Source organism: Atractosteus spatula, chromosome 23, assembly GCF_055471065.1.
Source record: "Atractosteus spatula isolate fAtrSpa1 chromosome 23, fAtrSpa1.hap1, whole genome shotgun sequence".
NCBI lineage: Eukaryota > Metazoa > Chordata > Actinopteri > Semionotiformes > Lepisosteidae > Atractosteus > Atractosteus spatula.
In genome coordinates this window covers 957,029-979,115 of record NC_142728.1, presented here as the reverse complement: position 1 = coordinate 979,115, position 22,087 = coordinate 957,029, and the positions used below count along the sequence as shown (strand labels likewise).

At 47.9% G+C, this 22,087-nt stretch overlaps 2 protein-coding genes across 3 annotated transcripts; both read left to right on the top strand.

Moving 5' to 3' along the window:
- Positions 1-2,478: 2,478 nt before the first annotated feature.
- Positions 2,479-7,425, top strand: ptges2 (prostaglandin E synthase 2). Of its 2 annotated transcripts, XM_088940801.1 has the most exons (7): positions 2,479-2,767; positions 2,986-3,180; positions 3,963-4,018; positions 4,119-4,271; positions 4,916-5,116; positions 5,300-5,417; positions 5,906-7,425. In XM_088940801.1, exons 1-7 carry the CDS (start codon positions 2,510-2,512, stop codon positions 6,032-6,034), a joined length of 1,110 nt encoding a protein of 369 aa, XP_088796927.1. In that variant the 5' UTR covers positions 2,479-2,509; the 3' UTR covers positions 6,035-7,425. The 2 variants fall into 2 exon arrangements, with proteins under 2 accessions (XP_088796927.1, XP_088796928.1); XM_088940802.1 differs by lacking the exon at positions 4,916-5,116.
- A 523-nt stretch (positions 7,426-7,948) lies between these two features.
- On the top strand, positions 7,949-21,519 carry odf2a (outer dense fiber of sperm tails 2a). Its single transcript, XM_088940553.1, has 19 exons — positions 7,949-8,090; positions 9,368-9,601; positions 10,125-10,253; positions 10,846-11,019; positions 11,712-11,899; positions 13,163-13,292; positions 14,124-14,255; positions 14,336-14,410; positions 14,785-14,856; positions 15,048-15,164; positions 15,646-15,831; positions 16,415-16,524; positions 16,914-17,049; positions 17,139-17,249; positions 17,530-17,793; positions 18,520-18,620; positions 19,272-19,434; positions 19,928-20,053; positions 20,374-21,519. The coding sequence occupies exons 2-19, from the start codon at positions 9,422-9,424 to the stop codon at positions 20,545-20,547; spliced, it is 2,568 nt and encodes an 855-aa protein (XP_088796679.1). The 5' UTR covers positions 7,949-8,090; positions 9,368-9,421; the 3' UTR covers positions 20,548-21,519.
- Positions 21,520-22,087: the final 568 nt, after the last annotated feature.

Below are 22,087 nucleotides of genomic sequence, written 5' to 3'. Positions count from 1 at the left end.
GGGCCCTGTAAATGGCCCCCCGACCTTTACTTTAGAACCCCTTACTTTAATTAGTGGAGCACTTTCTCACTCCTTATCTTGATCTGCTTTGTAGAAGGGCCTCATGTGTACCCAAGCTGTTGAAGCAGTGGATCCCCTCTATGTCTAAAGTGTTCTGGGATCCTCTGGAAACACAAGCATCCTGCAAACGCTAGCAATGATTATTCGTTTTTGGTATGAACATGGCTAGTGGTGATCGGGATGAGATCTGGTGTAATAACTGGTTTTAAAGCGTCACAGCAATGGTTAAATCAAAATTCAGTCTTTCTCTACTGATCCGCACTCCTTCAGCTACGAAATAAGTCATGGTGGTTAACGTACAACAGCGCTGCGCTGAATCGGAGGAAGGACGTCTTTAACTTGGGACTGATTCAGTTTCCAAGATGAAATGAGGGAATGCCCGGAATCTCACCAGAAGGCCTGCAACTCGAAATCAGACTTCAGGCCATTTGAAAAGTAATTCCACAATCAAATCAAGGCCTTCCCCTTCCACTTTCTATTGGCATCATTTAAAGTCAGGTTGAAGGTTAAGTCCAAATATAGCATCACCGCGAGTTCGGAGACTCGCATGGCGACGCTGCATGGTATCGGAAAACCAGGGATGAATCCAAGTCAGTCCGTCAGCTGTGGCTCCAATTACATGCAATCCGTCCCACAAGCGCTTGGCAAAGCATCAGAGGACGAAGATGTGTGTGGAGCAGAGAGGTGCTGGGGTGCATTGATGGAATGATCTGTCACATTTGTCGAGGTGGTTTCTTACAGCAGAGAGTGCTCTAAGGTGTTGCGCTGTTGCTTACCAACTCTATTTGCCCGAGGGGTTGAGGAATGTATATTGTTAAACCTTTGTTTTCCACTCATGGCAAGATATGTCTTCCTGGACCAGATGAACCATCAACACTTTTTGATGATTCATGGTCAGCCTGGACCACACACAATTCCATACGAGCGTTTTTTAAATTTATTTTTTATGCAGTAGTCAGTGGCGTTAGGCTTCTTTTTTAAGGTAAAAAAAAAACTTTTAATCTTCAATTGCAACAGGATAATGCTAACACATGTGAGAGAGGTATGGGATTAATGACAGTTTGTGACTCTGCAACATGGATATCTGTGCCCATCTTTCCACCCTTTTATTTTTTATTTTTATTATCTTATTAGCTTTAGGAAAAAGCATAATATAATCAGTTTAAATGATTTTAGTAGCAAGAGCTTTCTATACAAAACTGCTTGATCACAGTATTTTGAGATCATATATCCATTCGAAGAAGAGTGTGTTTTCTGCCGATCCTGTAACATCTCACTTCCACTGAAATGAAAGTGAAAACCATGCACAAATCTTAATTTGTCCAGTAGGAGTCTGTGGTTTGATATTTGTATTTTTAAATAGAATTATCTCAGATTTAAGAGGATTTTTTTTCTCTTGAAACGTCTGAACTGGAAAGAAAAAAAACTGAGTAGCTGTTTTTACTTTTGATGTAAAAAATTGAATGTAAAAAGCACCATAATCCTTGAAAAAAAGGGAAATGTTTGGGTTTCTGCTGCTTTGAATAAGACGTATGCAATGTTGTTTTTATTCTCAGTGCTTTGCTGTAACCGAATCAGTTAAAACTGGTTATAAAGAGATTTAAATGACTTGTGTGTAAGTGGTCTTGCATATTTCACACTGCTGAGCAGGGATCCTCAATCCTGTTGTTGGAGGGCCAGTCTCTGCAAACTTTCTGTCCAGCTGGGTTCTTAATGACCTGATTCCACTCATTATTAGTTTAATTGAACCAATATAACATCTCCGTCTAGATCTTCAGGTGTTTCTGCTTGAAAGGAGTACTTGAAAAACTGCACTCACACCGGTCCTGTCAGTGGCAGCTTGCTTAAATTTTCCATCACGTCAGCAGGCAGGTTAAATATTGAATGTGAGTTTAAATCCCTTCGTATTTCCTTGAAGTAGTTCTGAACGCTCATTTACAGCAACGTAAAAGGAATGTTTTATTTTCTTTACTTAAGTTTAGGAAGTTTACCGTAATTGGGGAACAGGAAATCTAGAGCAAAAATGTTGCACTTCGACTGGTTTTTAAGTATTACATTCTTACATCTGTGTTAGAACAAACTATTTGCAATGACAGGAATCGTGCTGTCAGGTGAGTAGTCTGTGGCCTTAATCACACGAACTGCCGGTTGTTCCACGCTCCTCCTGAACGGGCTATTTCTACTCCCACTTGACATCATACTTTGTTTTCTTGACCGTTTTAGTGTGTTTTTCCACATGCCCCGCAAGAGAAAAGCTCACGCAGTGCGCCGCTATTTAATTGTTAGAACATTTAAGAACCGTCATTCGCAGAAGACAGACCTGCAGCCCATGTGCACCCCCACAGGACACGTGTCTCTCTCGGAGCGCGCTTCTGATTGGACAAGCCCCCCTCCAATCGAGTTGCTTTATTTTCGAAGGGCATTGTGGGGCGGTTCATGTAAGAGCAAGATGGCAGCCTCCTGCATGAGGGTCCTGGGTCGGGCCGGAGTGCCCCTGCTTTCTCGCGCTGTGCTGCCAGGACCCTGCAGAGCGTACGGGACCGGAGGCGCTGGGTTCCGGTCCAAGCTGTTCGGCGCTGCCCCGGTCCGAGGAGGAGGCGGAGGCAGGGTGCTGGGATGTGCCTTCTTGCTCGGAGGTGGTTTGGGTTTGTACCACACGGTCAAGCTGTCCTTTCAGCACCAGTTTGCACAACAGCAGACAACACGGGTAGGCTGCCATTCTGCCCTTTTTTTAAAAGCGTTTCTCAAGCTTACTGGTGTATAAAACGAAGTTGTGTTTTTGTCGTTTTCAGGCAATAACAGCTCTCATTCGCACAAGTAAACAGAGCGTGACAAAGTAGACGCCGCTTAACTCCAAAACCCTAAATACTTTGCTCCTGTCTGAGATCCCAGCCCATCTCACAGTCGCCCTTCTCCTTCACTTAGGTGGAGAGTGGGAATCTACGCCTCACTCTGTACCAGTACAAGACCTGTCCGTTCTGCAGCAAGGTCCGAGCCTTCCTGGACTACTATGGGCTGCCTTATGAGATTGTGGAGGTCAACCCTGTCCTGCGGAAAGAAATCAAGTTCTCGGAGTACAGGAAGGTGCCCATCGTGCTGGTGGATATGGGGGAGATTCTGGTGAGAACGGAACGAGTTTGGATAAAACTAGCAGGGGGTGTCTCTTGCTCTGGTGTTTAAGGATGGTTACTGAAACACAGATTTTAATGTTTTTTTATTATTGTTCAGGCCCATTAAGTGAGATTCTGCAAGGTAACAGGTCCTGTAGCTATAAAACTGGAACTGGATTGATTTAGACCAAATTAACATTTTAAGATTGTTTGGCTGTATAGATGATCTGATCGTTGATGGGATTAGTGAAGAGCTGATGAGCATTACACAGTTACAAAGCAAAGGCCTAAAGTGTTGAATCTCATCTCACTGAAGGTGCCAAATTTACACTTTTTTAATGTTTTTGAGTTTAAGGTCAGCTCGACAATCTGTGTCTGGGTGAACACATTCGTACAGTATTCTGAACAAGCCTTATTCATTGATTTCTAGGGTAATTGTGTGTTCAGTGAAGAGTAAGAGTTTGGGCCCTTGCTTTACTGTGCCTGTCTGCAGGAGTTCTGCTGCAGTCCCAGCCATATGGCCGGTATTACAGCTTCAGCTCCTTTAATTGTAGGTGTGCTTGGTATCGGAGCCTTCAGAGGAGTCAGCCTACAAGCACCACCATTGATTTTAGAGTCGCTGATCCAGATCATGGTAGCCAGTGTGGATTCAATCCCAAAACCCCTCCAGTATTTATTTACCACTTATCTTTAAAATAAGACGTGCTCTTCCTGAATAATGAAACCTGGTGCTTAGAATTGCATGTCCTGAAGGAAGATGGTATAAAGCCTCTCTCTCTGTCTCTCTCTCAGCAACTCAACGACTCCTCTGTTATAATTAGCGCCTTGAAGACCTACATGATCTCCAGGTAAGGCCGTGCAGACCCCTCTTTGCCCTGACTCCAGAGCTCCGGGAGTGGTGCCGGTCTCTTTCCTGACTCCTGACATCCCTCTCCCCGTCTGCGGCAGGGATAAGACGATGCAGCAGATCATCTCCTATTACCCGGAGATGCGATCCAAGAATGAGAAGGGGAAGGAGGTGGTGGAGTACAACAACAAGTACTGGGTCATGCTGACAGAGCAGGAGACTGAGCGAGTGTACCCAGTCAAGGACTCCAGGAAGTAGGTGTATCGTGCTTGGCCCTGCCTTGTAAGATGTATTCCACTCAAAGGACTTGACTCTTTTGCCATCAGATGTGACCACTGCTGTTCAGTGCCCATTTCCCATCACAGTTTCAACCGGATGTAAATGTTATAACGAGGTGCTTGAGGTGTATTTGTCAATGAGAGTAGGAATATCGGATCGGTACTTGTAGGCTGTTTTAGTTCAGATGCCAGTACAAAATAAAGGTGACTGATGGGCATTTTAAAGATTCCACTCCAGGAGTTGGTAAATGTGAGGGCTAATTCAGGCTAATCCTTAACTATTTGATTGATAGGCAAGGTCAGGGACAATTAAAGGGGAATCTGTTTTTCTTTCTGTGGTGAAATATCTGCTGCACAACCTGTATTCACTCGTGCGTCTCTTTACAGTGATGGCGATTTACAGTACTTCCACAACAGTTCACGATTTTGTGCTTAATTCTAAATCTGTAAAACGTTTCTATGCTGTCAACTAATTATTTTTGTTACTGAGATTTAATAACTGGTGTGAGAAAGAGGGACTGCAGACCCCCTTTTGAGTAACTGAAGTATCTCGTCCAGTGGAGCGGTCCTGGAGTTGGCCGCGGCCCCCCTAATTCCCACGGCTCTGCCCTCCCCCCCAGGGAGGAGATGAAGTGGCGCCGCTGGGCGGATGACCTGCTGGTCCACCTCATCTCGCCCAACGTGTACCGCACGCCCCGCGAGTCCCTGGCCTCCTTCGACTACATCGTGCGCGAGGGCAAGTTCGGCCCCCTCGAGGGCTTCTTCGCCAAGTACGTGGGCGCGGCCGCCATGTACGTCATCGGAAAGAGGCTGAAGAGCAGGTGGGCGGATCCTTGACTGCTGCTGGGTTTCCTTGTGTCGGATCGTACGCGCGTGTTCGCGTTACAACAGCGCTGTAGGATGGGTGGACCTCACTGCTGCCGAGGTTTTCAAGGTGCCTGTTCTTTACCTGCGTCTTCACATCGTTTCACACTTGCCCCCCTTTTTAACCCTTTAATTCCCAGGCACAACCTACAAGATGATGTCAGGCAGGATCTGTACAAGGCGGTTAACGAGTGGGTGGCTGCCATTGGGAAGAAGAGGGAATTTATGGGTGGTGATCAACCCAATCTGGCCGATCTGGTAAGGCTTTCATCTGCTGTAGAACCTACGCTGTTGTTTCATTTTTTTTTTAATAAATGAAGATACTCGGACTTTGACTGGTCAGAATTGCCTTCCGTTAGTAGTGCTTAATATCTGCCCGATTGCTGCTTTGCAGTCGTTATGCATGTTATAAATTTTCCAAGGTCAATCTGAGGTTTATGAGCAGAATTTTCTAAAGTAAATTGGGGATTTCATTGTGCAAAATAGTTATAACGACATGCTGTTTATGAATATGATCACATGTCTTTTTAGCCTGTTTTTTATGCTTCTGTACAGCATTACAGAACTGCAGGGGTGGGGGTACCAAGTAATATTTGGCTATCAAACCAGATCTATTGACGTCCTTGAGCTCTGTGTGATCCGTGCCATGAGTGTTCGGCGCAGGCCTCTTCCCTCGGGAGTGTCGTGGCGCGCCCCTCCCTGCGCCGTGCCAGAGGCTCATCCCTGCTCTTTCTCCCCGGCTGCAGGCCGTGTTTGGCGTCCTGCGGGTGATGGAGGGGCTGCAGGCGTTTGACGATGTGATGAGCAACACCAAAGTGCAGGCCTGGTACCGGCGCATGGAGCTGGCCACGCAGCAGCACCTGGGCAGGCAGTGACGCCCTTCCCCTGCGGGTTTCTAGGATAGAGGAGGGTGAGGCGGACTCGGGCGGGGCTCCAGCCTTGCTTTGGGAAAGCCAAGTGGAAGCTGCTCGGGAACAGTGTTCCCTCCTCTATTTTAAAAACTGCACTGGCTGGCGGGACGTCTGCCGCTTCTCCGGCGATCCTGGGACTTGGATCTGCACTGGGGACCACCCTTCCGGTTCCATGACAGCCCCTGAAAGCACTTAAGGGTTTTCCTCTGCATCGTTGACAAGACGAGTGTGCGAGAAGCCAAGCGGTTGAAGAGTTTTACTGATCCACCACAGATTTAGGGACTTCACTATGCCTTGTGATTTTTTTTTTCAAGGATAAAAACACCCCCCTGCTTTGCTGTGTGTACAGTACTGCTTTTTCCTCCACAACACGGGGACCTGTAGCCCTCTAGAGCCAGTAACAGCCCCCAGTCCCCAGTCCCCAGCACACTATGAAGTCCCTTGGTCCTTTACTGAAATGCACCACTTTGCCCTGTTTCCTTGCGTGGTGTAATGGGAGGGAGAGTGGGGAAGGTCTACATGCCAGAATTGTGCACTTGCTCTTCTCTAGCACTTTCAAACAAACAAAACGATGTCGATTGTAGTGAGATGAGCATACTTCTTCTGGCAAAGGAATTGTACCACAGTGGCTCCTGGGCTCTGTTTCAGTACAAAGGAGCACTTCAGGAATGACGGGGAGAACTCAGTGATTTAAGAGTAACAGCTTAACACGCTCTTTTATGAAATGCAGGCCTGGTCTACCTCTGCTTTTCAGTTTTGAACAGGCTCAGGTTAAAGTACTGTAGTAGCAAACATGGGGGCTTGTGTTTTGTCAAATCCTGGAGTCTGTTGTGAGAGCTAGGGTGATGTACCACCCTTCGCAAAGAAAAATGCAAGTTATTTCATTATTCATATAACTTTCCTGTTCTCGTTGCTGCTGTGGGGGATAGGGACTGGTTGTAGTGATTTTCTTGTGCAAATGCAATGCAGGGTTCCCAACTGCAAGCCGCCTGTCCATGCTTTCCAGTTGGCATGGCTTAATCGAAAAGATGGAGGGGGTGAAGATTATTTTTCAGCTCCATAATTAGTAAACGCTTCCTGGGGAACCTGTTAATTACGAGCTGTTCCATGGCTTACAACTGGCCATTAGTATAGCTAAAACTCTGTGCAGGTCCCGGTTGCCTACAGAGTCTTATGCATTTCTTCAGGGTGCTCAGCACACTAAGCTATCAAAAGTGGGAGGCTGGAAGGTACTGAAAGACAATTCATGTGAAACGGTTGGTACAGAACTGCCTTAACCCTGTAACATTTCCGAAAGGGAATCTTAAAAATGACATTGCCGTGTAGAAGTGCTAAATAAAGCTGCTGGAACATTGTCTCTTGTTAGCGTGTGTTGTAGTGCCTCAGCTTGAGCTACAGCCCTTTCTTTTCCCTTAACTGCTGGAGCTCCCAACTCGCGATTCGAACAGCTTCTTTCCTTTAGTAGGGCTTGACCACATTATTTCCAGCCCTTAATCCTGCGGGTACAGCCTCAACTCTCAGGGGCTGCTGTAAGGGAGAAGGAAGGAGGGTTACCCTCCCTACCCCGACAGGGGGGAAAGTGCACTCTGCGACCACCAGAGAATTACAGGCCGTGAATAAAATAAAAGGGGGGGTGTTTGGCGTAGCGTTCCTGTCTTGCCCTAGGGGTGGGTATGGAATCAGGGCTGGTACACCGCTGCAAAGCCACATGGGAACGCGTGGGTCCGCAGAACCGCCTGCCTGCTCGGCTGCAAGAATGTTAGGCTTGGTTACCGGGACAACCGGGCAGCCCACAGTTGCCACCGGCAACACTAGGAGAGGGTTTCCTGGGTCAAGCGTTTCGCCCAATCAGCGGCCGGCGAAGCTCTTAAATAGATTTGAATGAGCCAATGGCGTGGCGGCGAGGGAGCGTGCCGGAAGAGTGCGTTGGCAAGCGGTTGTTCTGCACTGAGAGGCGAGGGGGCTTCGCTCAAATTATTGCTCATAACTGTAAATTACGGTATTAATTCGTTGTCGTATGGTAAGAAGTGCACGTTTACTGTTGTTCTAACGCGTGTTCTGTCTAGTGTATTGCCGTGCAAGGTATATTCTTGTGCCTCGTATGAATGGTCAGCACGAAAACCCAAATAACGTTTTTTCAATTTAAAATTTGGAAACATCTGACACGTTTCATCTAAAGGGGAAGCCGCCAGATCTAACGCTGCAGACGACCTGCTGTTTTTTGTTAAATGCGGTGCCGGTGTTTGCAAATGATCATTAATGCAGTGTAGCTGTCGACTGTGCAGCTGAATGAAATGTGAAACTGATAGACTGCTTGGGTCCCTGGTGTCTTATCACACCGCAGCTGGCGTAGTGTTGTTTCCTGAACAGTAGCTGGTGTTTTCAAAATATGTTTTTTTAATTCGCCATTCATTCACAGAATTTGTAAGTCAGCGCGAGTGGCAATTTTAGGGGAATGACATCCTGTACTAATTTCACCTCAAGACAAAGGCTTTCATTTCCTTCTCAGACTCGTGATGGCGCTGCTTTAAAAAGCGACCGCAGGAGAAACTCCCGAAACTCGTCTCTGCAGCTCAGAAGTGTGTTTGGCAGTGTGTTAACACAGCCGAGGGCAAGACCTGACTTTCCAAAATGAAGCAGTGCTCAGGGTTTGACAGTCAGAACATCGCAGGAATGAGAGTCAGACTGTTAGTTGTTATTTAGCCCACTAGTTTAGTTTATTATCACCTACACGAACTCCTGTTTTCAGTGTGTCCTCTTCCCAGCGAGGACAGTCAGCGATTGTTCAAGTTGAGCGCTGTATTCATGGATTTAGGACTAATCCTGTAAATTTGAGGGTAGTTTTAACTCACCCCTTCTAGGACACGAACGTTGAGTTTGTAAATTAAGTTTTATGTGATTCCTACACCTTGAATTCTAGAAGTCCATCATCGTTCAGGCACTGCGTGACTCCCACAACAGAAGCAGTTTCCTATGAATTCACGTTTTGGGTGTAAATTCTTTAATCGTGATTAATGATCACAACTTCTTTTGTTATTCATTCGATGTGCTATTCTGTCTGTACCCTGTGTAGTCCTATGTCTCTTATTTCATGCCCACAGCTTTCTCAGATCATTCTGCTTTATTACAATATGACATTTAGGTACAATTGCCTGTGATGCATCATTGAAAGAACTACAACATTTGTCTAAGTCACCAAGGATAAAGATATCGGAGCACTAATTTTTAGAAAACTTTCTGAATCTTTACCTTTAATATCCGAACTCTCTGGCAGTGCTGAGATTGTGTTGGCGGCAGCCTCTCTCTGTGCAGGAGAGAAAAAGACTTTCTGAGCTCGGGGGCTGAGTCTCCATGTCGAGAGGCGTTGAAGACGCACTCACTCCGTCTGCTGGTGTCCCCCCCCCCCCCCAGAGAAGGGCGATGAAGACGCGCTCCTCCTCCCCGCCGCTCCACGTCCACGTGGATGACAGCACCCCTGTGCACGTGCACGTCAGAAAGTGCCAGAAGACCTCGCCCTCCAAGGCTGCCCAGGTGGGTGCCGTTCCGGGGGCTCGGAGAAGACTCCCCTGGCCGTCCGGTCTCGGACGCGGATGGTTTTTTAAGGCCGCGGGTCCTGGTGTAAAAAGCCCAAACAACATAATAGCAGAAGTTGTTCAAGTAGGGAGCTGCGTCAGCATGCATGGGCAGCAGAGGAACCAGTACAGGTTTATTCCCAGCTGAAGAGAAAACATGTCAGCTGTGGAGCCTCACCCGAAGAAGGCTCCACAGCCACAACATTGTGTTTCTTTTCTTCTCTTTTCAGCAGGGAATAAACCTGTACTTGTTCCTTTGCAGCGTAATAGCAGGAGATTTCAAGCTCAGCTTACTTGTGAGTAAATTGCTTTAGATGGGATTCGCCTTCCAACCCCAGAGAAAGGTAAGACTCTGGTCACCCGAGCCTGGGAACGGACGGCCTAGATGAAGTCGTTTCTGTTGTTGTCTATTGCTCAGCCACGGAACTGCAACGTGTCAGCTCTCCTGTGACGGCGGGTGATGGCTGTTTTTTTTCTGGCAGCTGAAGATTCAGGAGGCGCAGGCGAAGAAGGACGCGGGGAACCTGCGGGCGACGGCCCGGGTGAAGACCCGGGTGCCCTGGATCCCCCCGGGGAAAGGCTCTCTCCGGGAGTCTGCCTACAAGTGGGAGGTCAGCGGCAGGGGTCTTAGTGCCTTTCGATGCGCGGTAAAGGGGTCTGTCGCTTCAGCTGTTTTGTGGTGTAAATTGGAGGTTTTACACATTACTGTGCACAGTTTGCTTCAGTTGTGGTTTGAAATGCCCTCAGCAGTGCAGTTTCTTTCTCACCCTGAAATATGAAAACAGCGCTGCAGCTCCCCTTTACATGTGATGTCTCTCCAGCGCGTCTGCAGGGTTTCTGGGTCTCTTTTAAGCACCAGCACTTGAACTGCTGGGAGCAGGTGTTAAATCAGGCCAGTTTAGCCAGTAAGGAGATTAAGGCTGTTGAGAGCTGTCGGCCCAATAAGAGAAAAACATGAAACTAGGAAGCACAGCCTTGCTGTTTTAGGTGGGTGGGTGGTTGATTGTGTCTCATTTCTATTATTTTTATACGTAAATCAGTAAAGGTATTAATATCTTTAAATCACAGATCACAACTTGTTAATCATAAGGCATGGTCAACAAATGCCAAGTGCTTGTGTACCTTCATGGCTGCACCCCTGTGCTTGTGTTCCACCTGGGGGGTCCCCAGTGCAGTAGCTCTTGTGCGGCTCGTGTCTCTCAGGGGCCCACGCACCGCCTGGAGATCACCCCGGCCGCGGAGCCCGACCCCGGGCAGGCAGCGCTGCGGCTGGCGGACCTCTCCACCAACGAGGAGGAGGCGCTGCATGGCCGCATCAGCCAGTACGAGAGGAAGATCGACAGCCTCATGAACGAGGTCGGCAGCCTGAAGAGCGAGGTCAGCCCCGCCGTGTGCGCGCAGAGCTCCTCTCGCAAAGGGCTTACTTTAAAATCGAATGCTCGTTGTTTTTTTGGGGCTGGTATTTCCTTCACTGAGCAAACCCACAGCGGTGTTGGGCTGTCCAAATGACAGGCTTGAGTCGTGAGGTGCAAAAATGAACACGTGGCGATTAATTCCACCCCCAAAAGCAATGAGGGCATAGAGTTTTATTTAGGGGCTCTTCTCAGAAAAGCAGAGGAGAACATACCTGGAGAGGCTGCCCAGCTGAAGCTTGGTGCATTTCATGGTTTCTTTCAGCCTTGTGGTTTGGAATGAACCTCAGCTTGTTTCTTTTCCAACGGATTGCTAGCCAAGCTTCCAGCTGTCAACACAAGGCTCACGGCCGGCCGGCCAGTCACTGAGCTCAGCGCTGAGGGATCCTGTTCACAGCCCAGACCTGGTCCAGTGATCTTGGAGGCCATTAGCAGTACAATATTTATTTTGCTTTGGTTTTTTAAAATAGTAACTCATGTCGTTTGCTACCCTTTTCCTCTTGAGGTATTTGGCACTGTGTGGTCATTCTCCCCTAGAGACTCTCTGTAGGAAAGCAGTGGAGCTCCAGGCACTGTGTGGACACTCTCCCCTAGAGACTCCCTACAGGAAAGCAGTGGACTTTGGCAGCAGCTGTGTAGGCTGTGCTGTCCCCCCAGGTGGAGCTGCGGAAGAAGGAGCAGCTGCTGGAGAAGCGCGCGGAGCAGCTCAGCGCCTCGCAGAAGGTGATTGAGGAGCAGGAGGAGGAGCTGGCCGAGGTGACCAAGGAGCTGGCCGTGACCGAGCGCGAGAACAGCCTCCTGAGGCACAGCATCGAGAAGATGAAGGAGGAGACGGACTACAGCAGGTAGGCGCTAGACAAGCTGCGGCTCTCACTGGACTGGAGCGAGAGCTCCCACTCAAGATTTCGTCACACACCAGTCTGATGAGTTATTTCATGTAAAAATGTTTGACATCTCAGCCCAGACTTAGGCCTTCACCCATGACAGACCAGGAGCTGTGGTTGATTAAATGTGTTCAGTGATTATGAGGTTTTCTGCCTTATTTGTTGTTTTTATATCCAATTCCATGCAAAGTGCTTTGCTACTGGTACAGCAGAGTGGTTTTCTTTGTGGTTCATCACCTTTACTATTATTTAGTGAGATAAGCAAGGTTTAACTCTGAACTGCTTCCAGTATCCTTCACGACAATATGCAGGGCTGCAAACTTAAATTGGATGCGCACATTCCTCATATTATTGAAATTTCCTGAAAAGCAGTGTTCCTGGGAAATATGGTCATTTTTGGCGTGCAGCTGTTTGTGACCCTTTTCATGTTACAGTTTAGGAAATTTCTGAAAATGTATTTACATTGGAGTGGCACTGACTCAAATGAAGTTTGCTTTTTAATATTAAATGCAAATGTTTTCAGTTTTAGCGTGCAAAACTTACATTTAAAATGTACTGGCCCCTGTGATTCATATGGGTATAGTAAGTATTGATTCTTCCTTTGCTGAGCGTCTTTTGTTCTTTGCTTTAGTTCTGATCATCTCAAAGGACAGGACAGTAACGGGTGAGGTGGTTTTAAAAGACTAGAGGATTTGTAAATTCTTCTGCGGCAGCGGTAGGTAAAATAGGAAAGCACCAAAACAGATGTGTACAGGGATGTCTTATTTTAATAATATAATATATAATTCCATTAACATATCAAGACCCATTTGTTTGGGGATGATTAATGCTAACTTTATATTTTTGTTAAATTCCCTGGATTTACTGTACACACAGAATCAACAACATAAATACAGGACATCGTATTTGAATATTTTAGCTTTAGCGCAGAAAAAACAGGTGGTTAGTCAAGTACTCTCTGATCCCTTTCAGTGCACCTCTTTGGTTTAAATAATTCCTTATTTCTACCAATGAGCAATGTAACAGAATGGATATGGTAGCTCTACAGCTAGATGCATAAAATTCTCAGGTTACGTTTTCTCTTCATTTCCCTCTGTAGTGTGTGTTAACTTTAAGGTTGTTGCGCAGAGTAGCAGCCCGTGCCTGTGTTTAACCCTGGCATAGCCCCTCTTGAGCATGGTGGCGCAGACTGAATGTGCGTGTGGCTGCACCGTGTGTTGGCAGGCTGGAGAAACAGCACCTCCTGCTGGAGAAGGACGCCCTCCTGAAGAAGCTGGTGGAGGCGGAGATGGACGGGGCGGCAGCAGCCAAGCAGGTCTCTGCGCTGCGGGAGACCATCGGCAGGATGAGGACGGTGAGTGACGGGACACGAGGGACGCCCACAGCTCCTCAGGGAGTCTCAGAGCACGTGCTGAATATCCGCTCCCGGAACGTGCATTAGCACAACAAAACCTTTCAGACCTGGTCGTTCCTGTGTCTTTAGCTGCAGCTAACATTGGAGCCCATTTTCACACGGTAGCTGCGTTGCTTTTCTTTTTGTGGTGGAGTGACTTGGCAAAGTCAAGGACAAGATTCAAATTCTAAGTCATTTTTTTTTGTCAGTCCCAGAAACATTGCACTAGGTCAACACCTGTTTGATTTATTGAGTGAATAATTCAGTGCTGTAACACAGATACTAGCATCCTGTATAGTGGTAACCATCTAAATGTGAACACAGTGTTAAGACTGCAAGCTTTGAATGTTTTAGAAAAAAAAATTATCTGCATATAAACCAATGCTGCTGAGCAATTATACTGCAGCAGAAACAGAAGGAGAAAAAAGTGTTTGTTTCCTGCAAGCAAACAAGCTATGAAACATAGTAAATGGAATCATTGGATTGTGGCCGTAAAAATTCACATTCCCATTGCTAATTTGATTTATAAAAAGGTCTTCAGTTTGTATTAAATTAAATTAGGATATTATATCTGTATTTTTAAATGATCGGTAACATAGTGCTGGATCACTGTGCTTTGGGAAGAGAAGATGCATATTGTAAAGACACAATGGTTAACTTTTATTTAGACTTTGTTGAGATTTGCTGCGGACCCCTGGAGGGTCACCAGGCCGTGGAGCAGCGAGCCTGTGTGGCAGAGAAGGGGGTGGTTTGGTATCTGTGCCACAGCGGGCCTCTGTGTCGTCCCCGCAGGAGAAGCGCATGTCCAGCTCGGACGCCTCCCTGCTGGCCCGGCAGAAGGAGCTGCTGATGCAGAAGCTGGAGACGTTCGAGAGCACCAACCGCACCCTGCGCCACCTGCTGAGGGAGCAGCACAGCCGCGAGGTCGGGCCTCTCCCTGCTCCGCCGACCTGCTCGCCAGGCGCGGGAGGCGGTCTGCTGACTCACTGTTTCCTGTTGAGCAGACGGATGCAGTCAGGCTCTCGGAGCAGAAGGAGGTGCTGCTGAAGAAACTGGCTGACAACGAGGCAGATAACACCGTACGCTCCCTCGCTCAGTATTGCTTCCTGCCTGCCCAGCTCCTGTATCGTAGTGCGTCTTCTTACGGCTGGTTTTCCACAGCCGCGTTGTACAGATAAATACACGTCAGGACATATTGCATCACTGCTCTCCACTCCAGTCTGTCCAGATTGCAAGTTTGCAAACCCACTAAGTCATGACATCTTCGGGACCAGGGGCTTTTAGCTTTTACCCAGTGGCAATCTGCCATGACATTCAGGGTTTGTAGTTTGCGTGAGGCTGGCAAGTTTAGGTTGCGTGTGCCCTGTTGGACTTGTTATTGGAGTGATTTACTGAATTGGCTTCTTTCCACGTACAGAGAGTCTTCTTTTTTTCTCTTCTTTGTTTTTCTCAGCGTCTTCTGTTGAAGCTTCAGGAGAAGGAGAAAGAACTTGACCAGCTCCAAACGCAGCTGGAGACTGAGAAGGTAACACCCTAATGGTGTAGGCATCCCACCGCAATTACAAATAATGCACCACACCCTGTATTTTGCCATCTTCTTTTAAATGGTGCCTGGACTGGTCCGGCTGATGTAGGATTTAGGCCACGGCAGTCTGAGCTCACCGACAGAGACGACTGTAGCACGGTGTCCCCTGAGCAGAATACTTCCTTCTGCAGGAAAACGCCAGAACGACAGGGGAGCTTTCCAAGGCGCTGGAGTCCACCAGGGCCCACCTGCAAGGCCAGCTGCGCAGCCGAGAGGCTGAGAACAACCGTCTGGGAGTCCAGATCCGGGTAACAACCCCCCGTCTACACCAGCGGGTCCACTCATTCAGAACATCAGGCATCCATCCAGGAAATGACACTGACACTGAAGAGAGCTGCTCTTCTTTGCTCTCTACCAGGTCTAACAGCTAGCGTGTGCAGGAAAAGTTTAATACAGGAGGACCACGGCCCTAGATAAGGGCCTCTGCTAAACTAACAATAAGTGCTGTTTACCCTTGATGTATAATGACAATGTTATATCCTGTATGTATGTACCAGGTAAATGTGAAAACAAATTGCAAAGTTAATTCCCAGTCCTAGAAGAGAAATGTTTACAATAATATTAATAGAAAGATGAATGATTCCTGCTGATAGTGCAGTGGAGCTACAAAACCGCAAATCTGCCAAAGTGTTGCAGGATGTTCTTGATAAATAATCCCCGAATGGTGGTCTGTGTGGATCTCGAGCCTGTTGGCGATTCTGCTCGTCTTCTGACCCCTCGCTATCTCAGACCCTGGAGCGCACGCTGACGCAGCAGCAGGGGGAGATGGAGCACCTCCTGGAACAGCTGCGGGAGCTGAAGCAGCGAGCTGACGTGGACAAGGAGGCGTTGAAACGGGCCACGCGTGCGCAGAAGCAGCGGGCGGAGCGCAGCGAGGACACCGCCGGACAGCTCAGCGCACAACTCATGGAAAAGGTGTGGGTGTCACGTGCTTGTCTGTCATGTACCGGACGTGCTGCTTTTTTTAACAGCCTTGGAGTTATTGCCACCACAGTGTCACCTAGTAGACGCTAGATAGGCCACATGACCTCTTCTCATCAGGGATCTTTTTAATGTTATCATGCCGTTAGAAACTGCAGTCGTCCCCATCGTTGGAGTGGAGCATTGCAGTAGAAATTACTTCTGACAGAGAACCAGTTGTGCTCCTACATTTCTCGCCATAATTAGGACCATTGTTGTGTACTGATCCAGCAAGAATGAGGAAGGTGTTGATGATCTATAATCATCAGGAATCCCAGTGTCCCATGATAAAAATATCTAACATCTCCAATAAATGATATCTGTAAGATATTGGACTGGGAATACCCTAAGATTGTGTTTCCCAAGTCACTACAATATCGGGATACGTGATAGATAGACCTTCTAGTTCTGGCATGCTGACCTGACACTGAAGAGAGCCGCTTGCCTTTGCTGCCTGACTGCTGGCGTGTGTGGTTCTGTGGCTGTGACACTGACATCTGACCTGCGATCACCCCTGCCTCTGTGTTCTGCCCCACAGGAGACTCAGCTAGCAGATGCCCTGTCGGCCTCAGAGAGCTGGCGTAGTCGCCACGCCCAGGCTGTGAAGGATAAGAGCCAGCTTGAGATTGAAGTCACTGTCCTAAACAAGTGAGTCCGACAGTTAATCAGGTACTGCAAATAAACTTCAGTTTGCACATGGCCTAAGTGAACTTGATCCAGAACTTATTACTTGTAAAACCATTGGTGACATCTTAGTACACTGGTTAATTATGTATTTCTCTAGAAAAAAATATCCAACTAAGGTAGTCTTTGCAATAAAGAAACAGACTCTTTGTGTCGCTTTCAAACCGAAATGTACAGAAGTGAGTAAGATGTTAATGCAGATGGCGACAAACGAATGTTGAAGCGTGCTACTAGTGAACAGTTTGAGTCACTCCAGCGTCTTCTAGGGCTGGGTGGAAGTGTCCCGCGGAGGTCTGAGGTGGACGCAGGTGGGACTGGGTTTCTAACTGCACGTGCTTGTGTGCTGTGTGCAGCCGAGTGACGGACCTGATGGATCAGCTCCACAGCGCAGAGGACAAGTCCCGGGCGGAGAGGGAGGGGCTGCTGGACAGACTGCATCGCCTCACCTCCGAGAGCACGGCCGGCCGCCTGGAGAGCCAGCGCCTCAAGGCACGCGCCCCGCCGTAGGAGGAGGTGATGAAGGGCTTATGAAAGCTGTGCTGGACGTAGCAAGGCTAGCCTGTTGCTCTTCTGTGCAGGCCAGCCTGTCCGCGGTGGAGGAGAAGCTGACTCTGGCCCAGTCTGAGGTGCAGCAGCTGAAAGCGTCGGTCAAGCAGTACGAGAGCCTGGTGGAGAGCTATAAGACACAGGTGAGCATACTGGAGCTGCCATTTCAAAATAGAAAATAAATGATTGTTTTGTGTCGATCAATGGCAAAAAAACCCCAATGAAATACATTATGATTCCATATTGTAACTCGATAACATGTTGAAAAGTCCAAGAGAGGTGAAGACGTTTGATAGCCATGTGGACGTACAGTATAGTATATAATATATAATTATTTCATATAGTGTCTTAAAGCGCTCATGTCCCGGCGGGGCTCCCTGATCTTGTCTCCCTCGGCCCGGGCACTGCGCACCGCGCCTCCAGGTGCAGAAGACGCGCGCGGAGGCGGACGAGTACTGCCTGCGGCTGCAGCAGGCGGGCCAGGACGGGCAGGCGGCGCGCGCGGAGCTGAGCCGCGAGGTGGAGCTGGTGCGGGAGCAGCTGCTGGGCCGGCTGGCCGAGCTGGAGCCGCTGCCCGAGCTGCTGAGGCGCCGCGAGCTGGAGCTGCAGGCGGCGCAGGCGCAGGCGCAGGGCTGCGAGAGGAGGAGCGCCGAGCAGGCCGCCGCCCTCGCCGAGCTGCGCGTCAAGGTAGGGCCTCTCCGCCTGCGCCGCCTGCCTCCGTGTGAGCTCAGGCTTATTTGTCAATACAGGGATTCTGCATCATTTAAGACCACTTTGTTGGCTCTTTACAATTTCTTGCGTTAGGAATGTGTCTTTTCGCAGACCCCAGCTTGCTCTCCATGAGCCACACAGAAAGGGAGAGAAGCTCTAACCCCTAATCTTGCATCCATAGCCATGCAGTATGTAATAGGGTGTAAGAAATATTTGTATTGTATTAGTGAGCTTCTGACTGCACAACAAGCAGAAAGGGCCCCGCTCTCAGGTGGAACCCTTGTAATTTATTTGCAGTTCCGGATAGCTTGCTTTGCAATGCATTGCACACTCCGCGCTGTCAGCAGTCATTTATCTGGGGTGGCAGGTGGAGGAGGCTGGCATAACACTAAAGCACACGGAGTAAAACCTTTACCGCGCCACTAACACGTGCACAGTATTGTTTTCCTTGACCTGGTGTAGAACAGAGGACAGAGCGAGAGAGATCCAATAGCAGTGATCCACAGTCACCGCACAGAACAGTTTCCGAAGCAGCCAGAGGATCTAATCACGACATCGCCCACAGATAGTCAGGAGCTCACTTCATTTCTCATACAGCTGTGTGCTAGAAGCTGTGATAAACTGTGGTGTTCAGTGAGTTAGAATAATGTGGTGGGAGGCCCATCTCGGGATGGTCTGATAGCTTGATTGACGCTGGTGCAGGTGGAGCAGCAGGGGGGCCAGATGGAGGGAGTCCGGGAGAGGAACATGGCCCTGCTGGAGGAGAACAAGCAGATGCACCTGCGCGTGGACAGCCTGGAGAGGTCAGAGGTCACACCGCCCCCTCCCCCTCGCCAGACGCACTCCCACTTCAGAATAACGGGGATTTCCAGACCTTTTCGTACTGCAAGGCGATGTGCTGGTCTTGGGGCCAAGTTGTGTAAACCTTTAAAAAGAGAAAATTATTAAGAGTCTACAGCTTTAGAAAATATTTTTATTGTATTTTGTAAACGTAGGGGGAATGTACCTACAGGAAAAGAGTTGAGCAAAGAAAAAGAGTAAAAGGTGCAAGGCACAAAAACATTCAAAGATATATTAACCAGCACATTTTCTTAGTTTCTCCATTACTGTCTCATTAAATAAGTTGCTATCAGTGCTTCCATTCACAAAGGATCTTGGTCAGGACAAAATAGCACAGGCAGCTGTGGTGCTAACTTATTTAAAGATGTTGAAAGTGTTATGTGTTTGATATGATGATTTAAGTTTCTGGAGCAATTTAACACCTGTAAATATATCTCTGAGGTTCAGGTCAGTAGTTTGAACAGCAGTAGAAGCAAGCTTGTGGTGCAGTGCTATCTGGCTTCGGTATGTGAATCAGTATTGCTTTTAGAGCAGGAGAAGCTCCGCTGGTCCCTGCCTGTCACTTCCAGTGCCATTGTCAATCCCCCTGGCCCTCCTGTGACCCCTCCCTGCAGGAAGCTGGAAGAGGCCAATGCCCAGAACAGAGACCTGGTGCAGGTGATCGCCAAGAGGGAGGAGACCATCCATAACAACCAGCTGAGGCTGGAGGAGAAGTCCCGTGAGTGCAGTACACTGGCCAGGCAGCTAGAGGGAGCCCTTGAGGACGCCAGGCGCCAGGTGAGTCCAGTCCACTGGGGAAACAGCATTCCTCAAGAGCAGACGGACACACTTTCTTGTAGAAGGCAATCATTGCTAACATTCATTCAGATTCTGGCTCTGTCTTCTAGTACTTAGAATATTATTAAAACATTAAGTCGTTGCCCAGCACAGAATTTCCTAGGTAAGCTAATGGTGATCTGAACAATCAAATGAAAATACATTTAAATTGCCTTCTGATTGTAATCTTCCTTGTGAATTTTCTTTACACAAAATGCATAGAAAATGTAAAATTAAATTATTCCTGCAGCTTTGCCCAGTGATAAAACCCCAGAGTCCTGAAAATAAGGTTGTTTCACAGGCCTTTCAAAGTTTTGAGAATTGATGTATAGTCTCTTGTCACACCTAAATTCTCCCCCGTGTGGAGAGGGAGAGAATTTAAAGGTTGTGGTGAGGCTTGAGAGAGAACCCGCAGGCCCTGAGCTGGCACTGTGTTTCTCCATGGTGCTGTCAGGTGGATCAGACCAGGGAACGGGCCGTCTCCAAGGAACGCGCCGCCCAGGGCAAGGTTCTGGACCTGGAGACCCAGCTGAGCCGCACCAAGACTGAGCTGAACCAGCTCCGTCGGACCAAGGAGGACGTAAGCCTCTTCACTTCTTGTCAATTAGGAGACTGTGGTCAGATGACGACGACAAAGAATCGACTTGCAGTACTTTCACGTAGCTCACGCGTAGTTTGACATTTGTTAAATTTTTCTATACTGTCAATGAATTAGTTTTTTTACTGAGATGTAATAACAGGTCTGAGAAATTGGGGGTGCAGTTCCCTTTCAACAGGCAGTCCCTCCCTGCAATACGAATGTTCCTGAATATAATGAATACACCTACTGGGCGGCAGTCTGTGCTGCTGACCAGGACTGATGGGAAGGCGGAGTAACGGATGTCTCTGCCGTCCTCCCAGGCCGACCGCCGGTTCCAGAGCCGGCTGCAGGACATGCGGGATCGCCTGGAGCAGTCGGACAGCACCAACCGCAGCCTGCAGAACTACGTCCAGTTCCTCAAGGCTTCCTATGCCAACGTCTTCGGAGACCCGGCCCTGACCAGCTCCGCCCTCCGGCCCCCCTCTCCCATCTGAGGGCCTCTCCGGCGAGGCTTCAGATTCTGTTGACCGACCTGTCTTCCGCCACAGCCTGAGGCCTGGCCTTGCTCCTCACTGCTGGGTCCAGTGCTCCTGGGTATTCTCGTTCTATACGGATTGTTCCAAGTGAAAATCCAGCATGGTTTACAATAAATGCCAAAACCTGCGTCTGTCGTCAAGACCCTTGTGATGGCGGCTGACTCACTGTGTGATGTGATTCCACTGATTTACAATGATTAGGATTGTTGCAGCAGTTGCAGTTTGAAATCTCTCAGGTGCTTTCACTGAACAGTTTATGGAAAGACAGAGGAGCTGCCTTTCGGAATGTCAACTGCAGATGCGCTCCGCTGAAGTAAAGGGTATTGTGTCACTGTTTTGTCAAAACTGAGGCCGGTTTGAACTCCCTCCATCCTCAAGCACATTGTCCATTGTAGGAAGCCTTAAAGTGAATCCTTTCAGCAGATTCATCCCAACGCATTTGGAAGGGGTTCATAAAGGGCTAATAAAGTATTCCATTAACTAAGAAGGTGCTATTCAGTGATTCTGCACTAGTCTCTGATAGTTTTTATACTGTAAGAATAATCAAGAATATAACTTTGGTTCTCTGTTTGTCAATGAAGAAAGTGGGATAGGGTGTGGTTTTATTAAATGAGGAAAAATGATATTGGTTTGGTTGTGAAAGTATTTTAACCTATTTTCACCATTTTATCTTCATACAAATCTATTATCAGTATCATAGCCTACATTCTGGAACTCAGTTAATGAGTCCTTCGGTGGACTGTTAACATACAAGAAACAATCTTCCTTTAGTCCTCATGTGGCTGTCTGTTATGATTATAACTATTTTTATTCTTAGCTTTATCTTTGTTTTAAAATGTTTTTAATATCTATTTGTGTTGTACAGAAATTTACGTTGTATGATATGTAAAGAAAAAATGAGTGAGGTCCAATAAAACCTCTATTTATGAATTCTGTCTCTTGTGTCCTGTGCGAGAGAAAATTATACTGATGACAGGGACAATGTACTGTAAAAAAAAAAGTACTGTCCTTTGGTAGAGACATAAAACCGAGGTCCTGACTCATTAAAAATCTCAGGGTGTTTCTCAAAAACAGTAGGGGTGTCACCCTGGCCACATTTCCCATTAGCCTTTACCAGTCATGGCCTCCTAATAATCCCTATCTCTGAACTGGCTCCATCACTCTGCTCCCCTCCCTACTGAGAGCTGGTGTGTGGGTGAGTGCACTGGTGCATCATCCAGGTGGATGCTGCACACTGGTGGTGGTGGAGGGGATCCCCATTACCTAAAGCGCTTTGAGTGGAGTGTCCAGAAAGGCGCTATACAAGTGTAAGCAATTATTTTTATTTAGTGGCATGGAAATACTGTACAATGCGTAATACAGTTTGGATGGGATTTTTAAAAGAACCAGATATATTTTTCAGTAAGTAAATAAGTTGTAAAAGAACGACGTTTATGTTTTCAGCTCACACCCAAGCCCAACCGTCGGGTCGCCAGTTTGTGGTCTATTCCCACCCAGC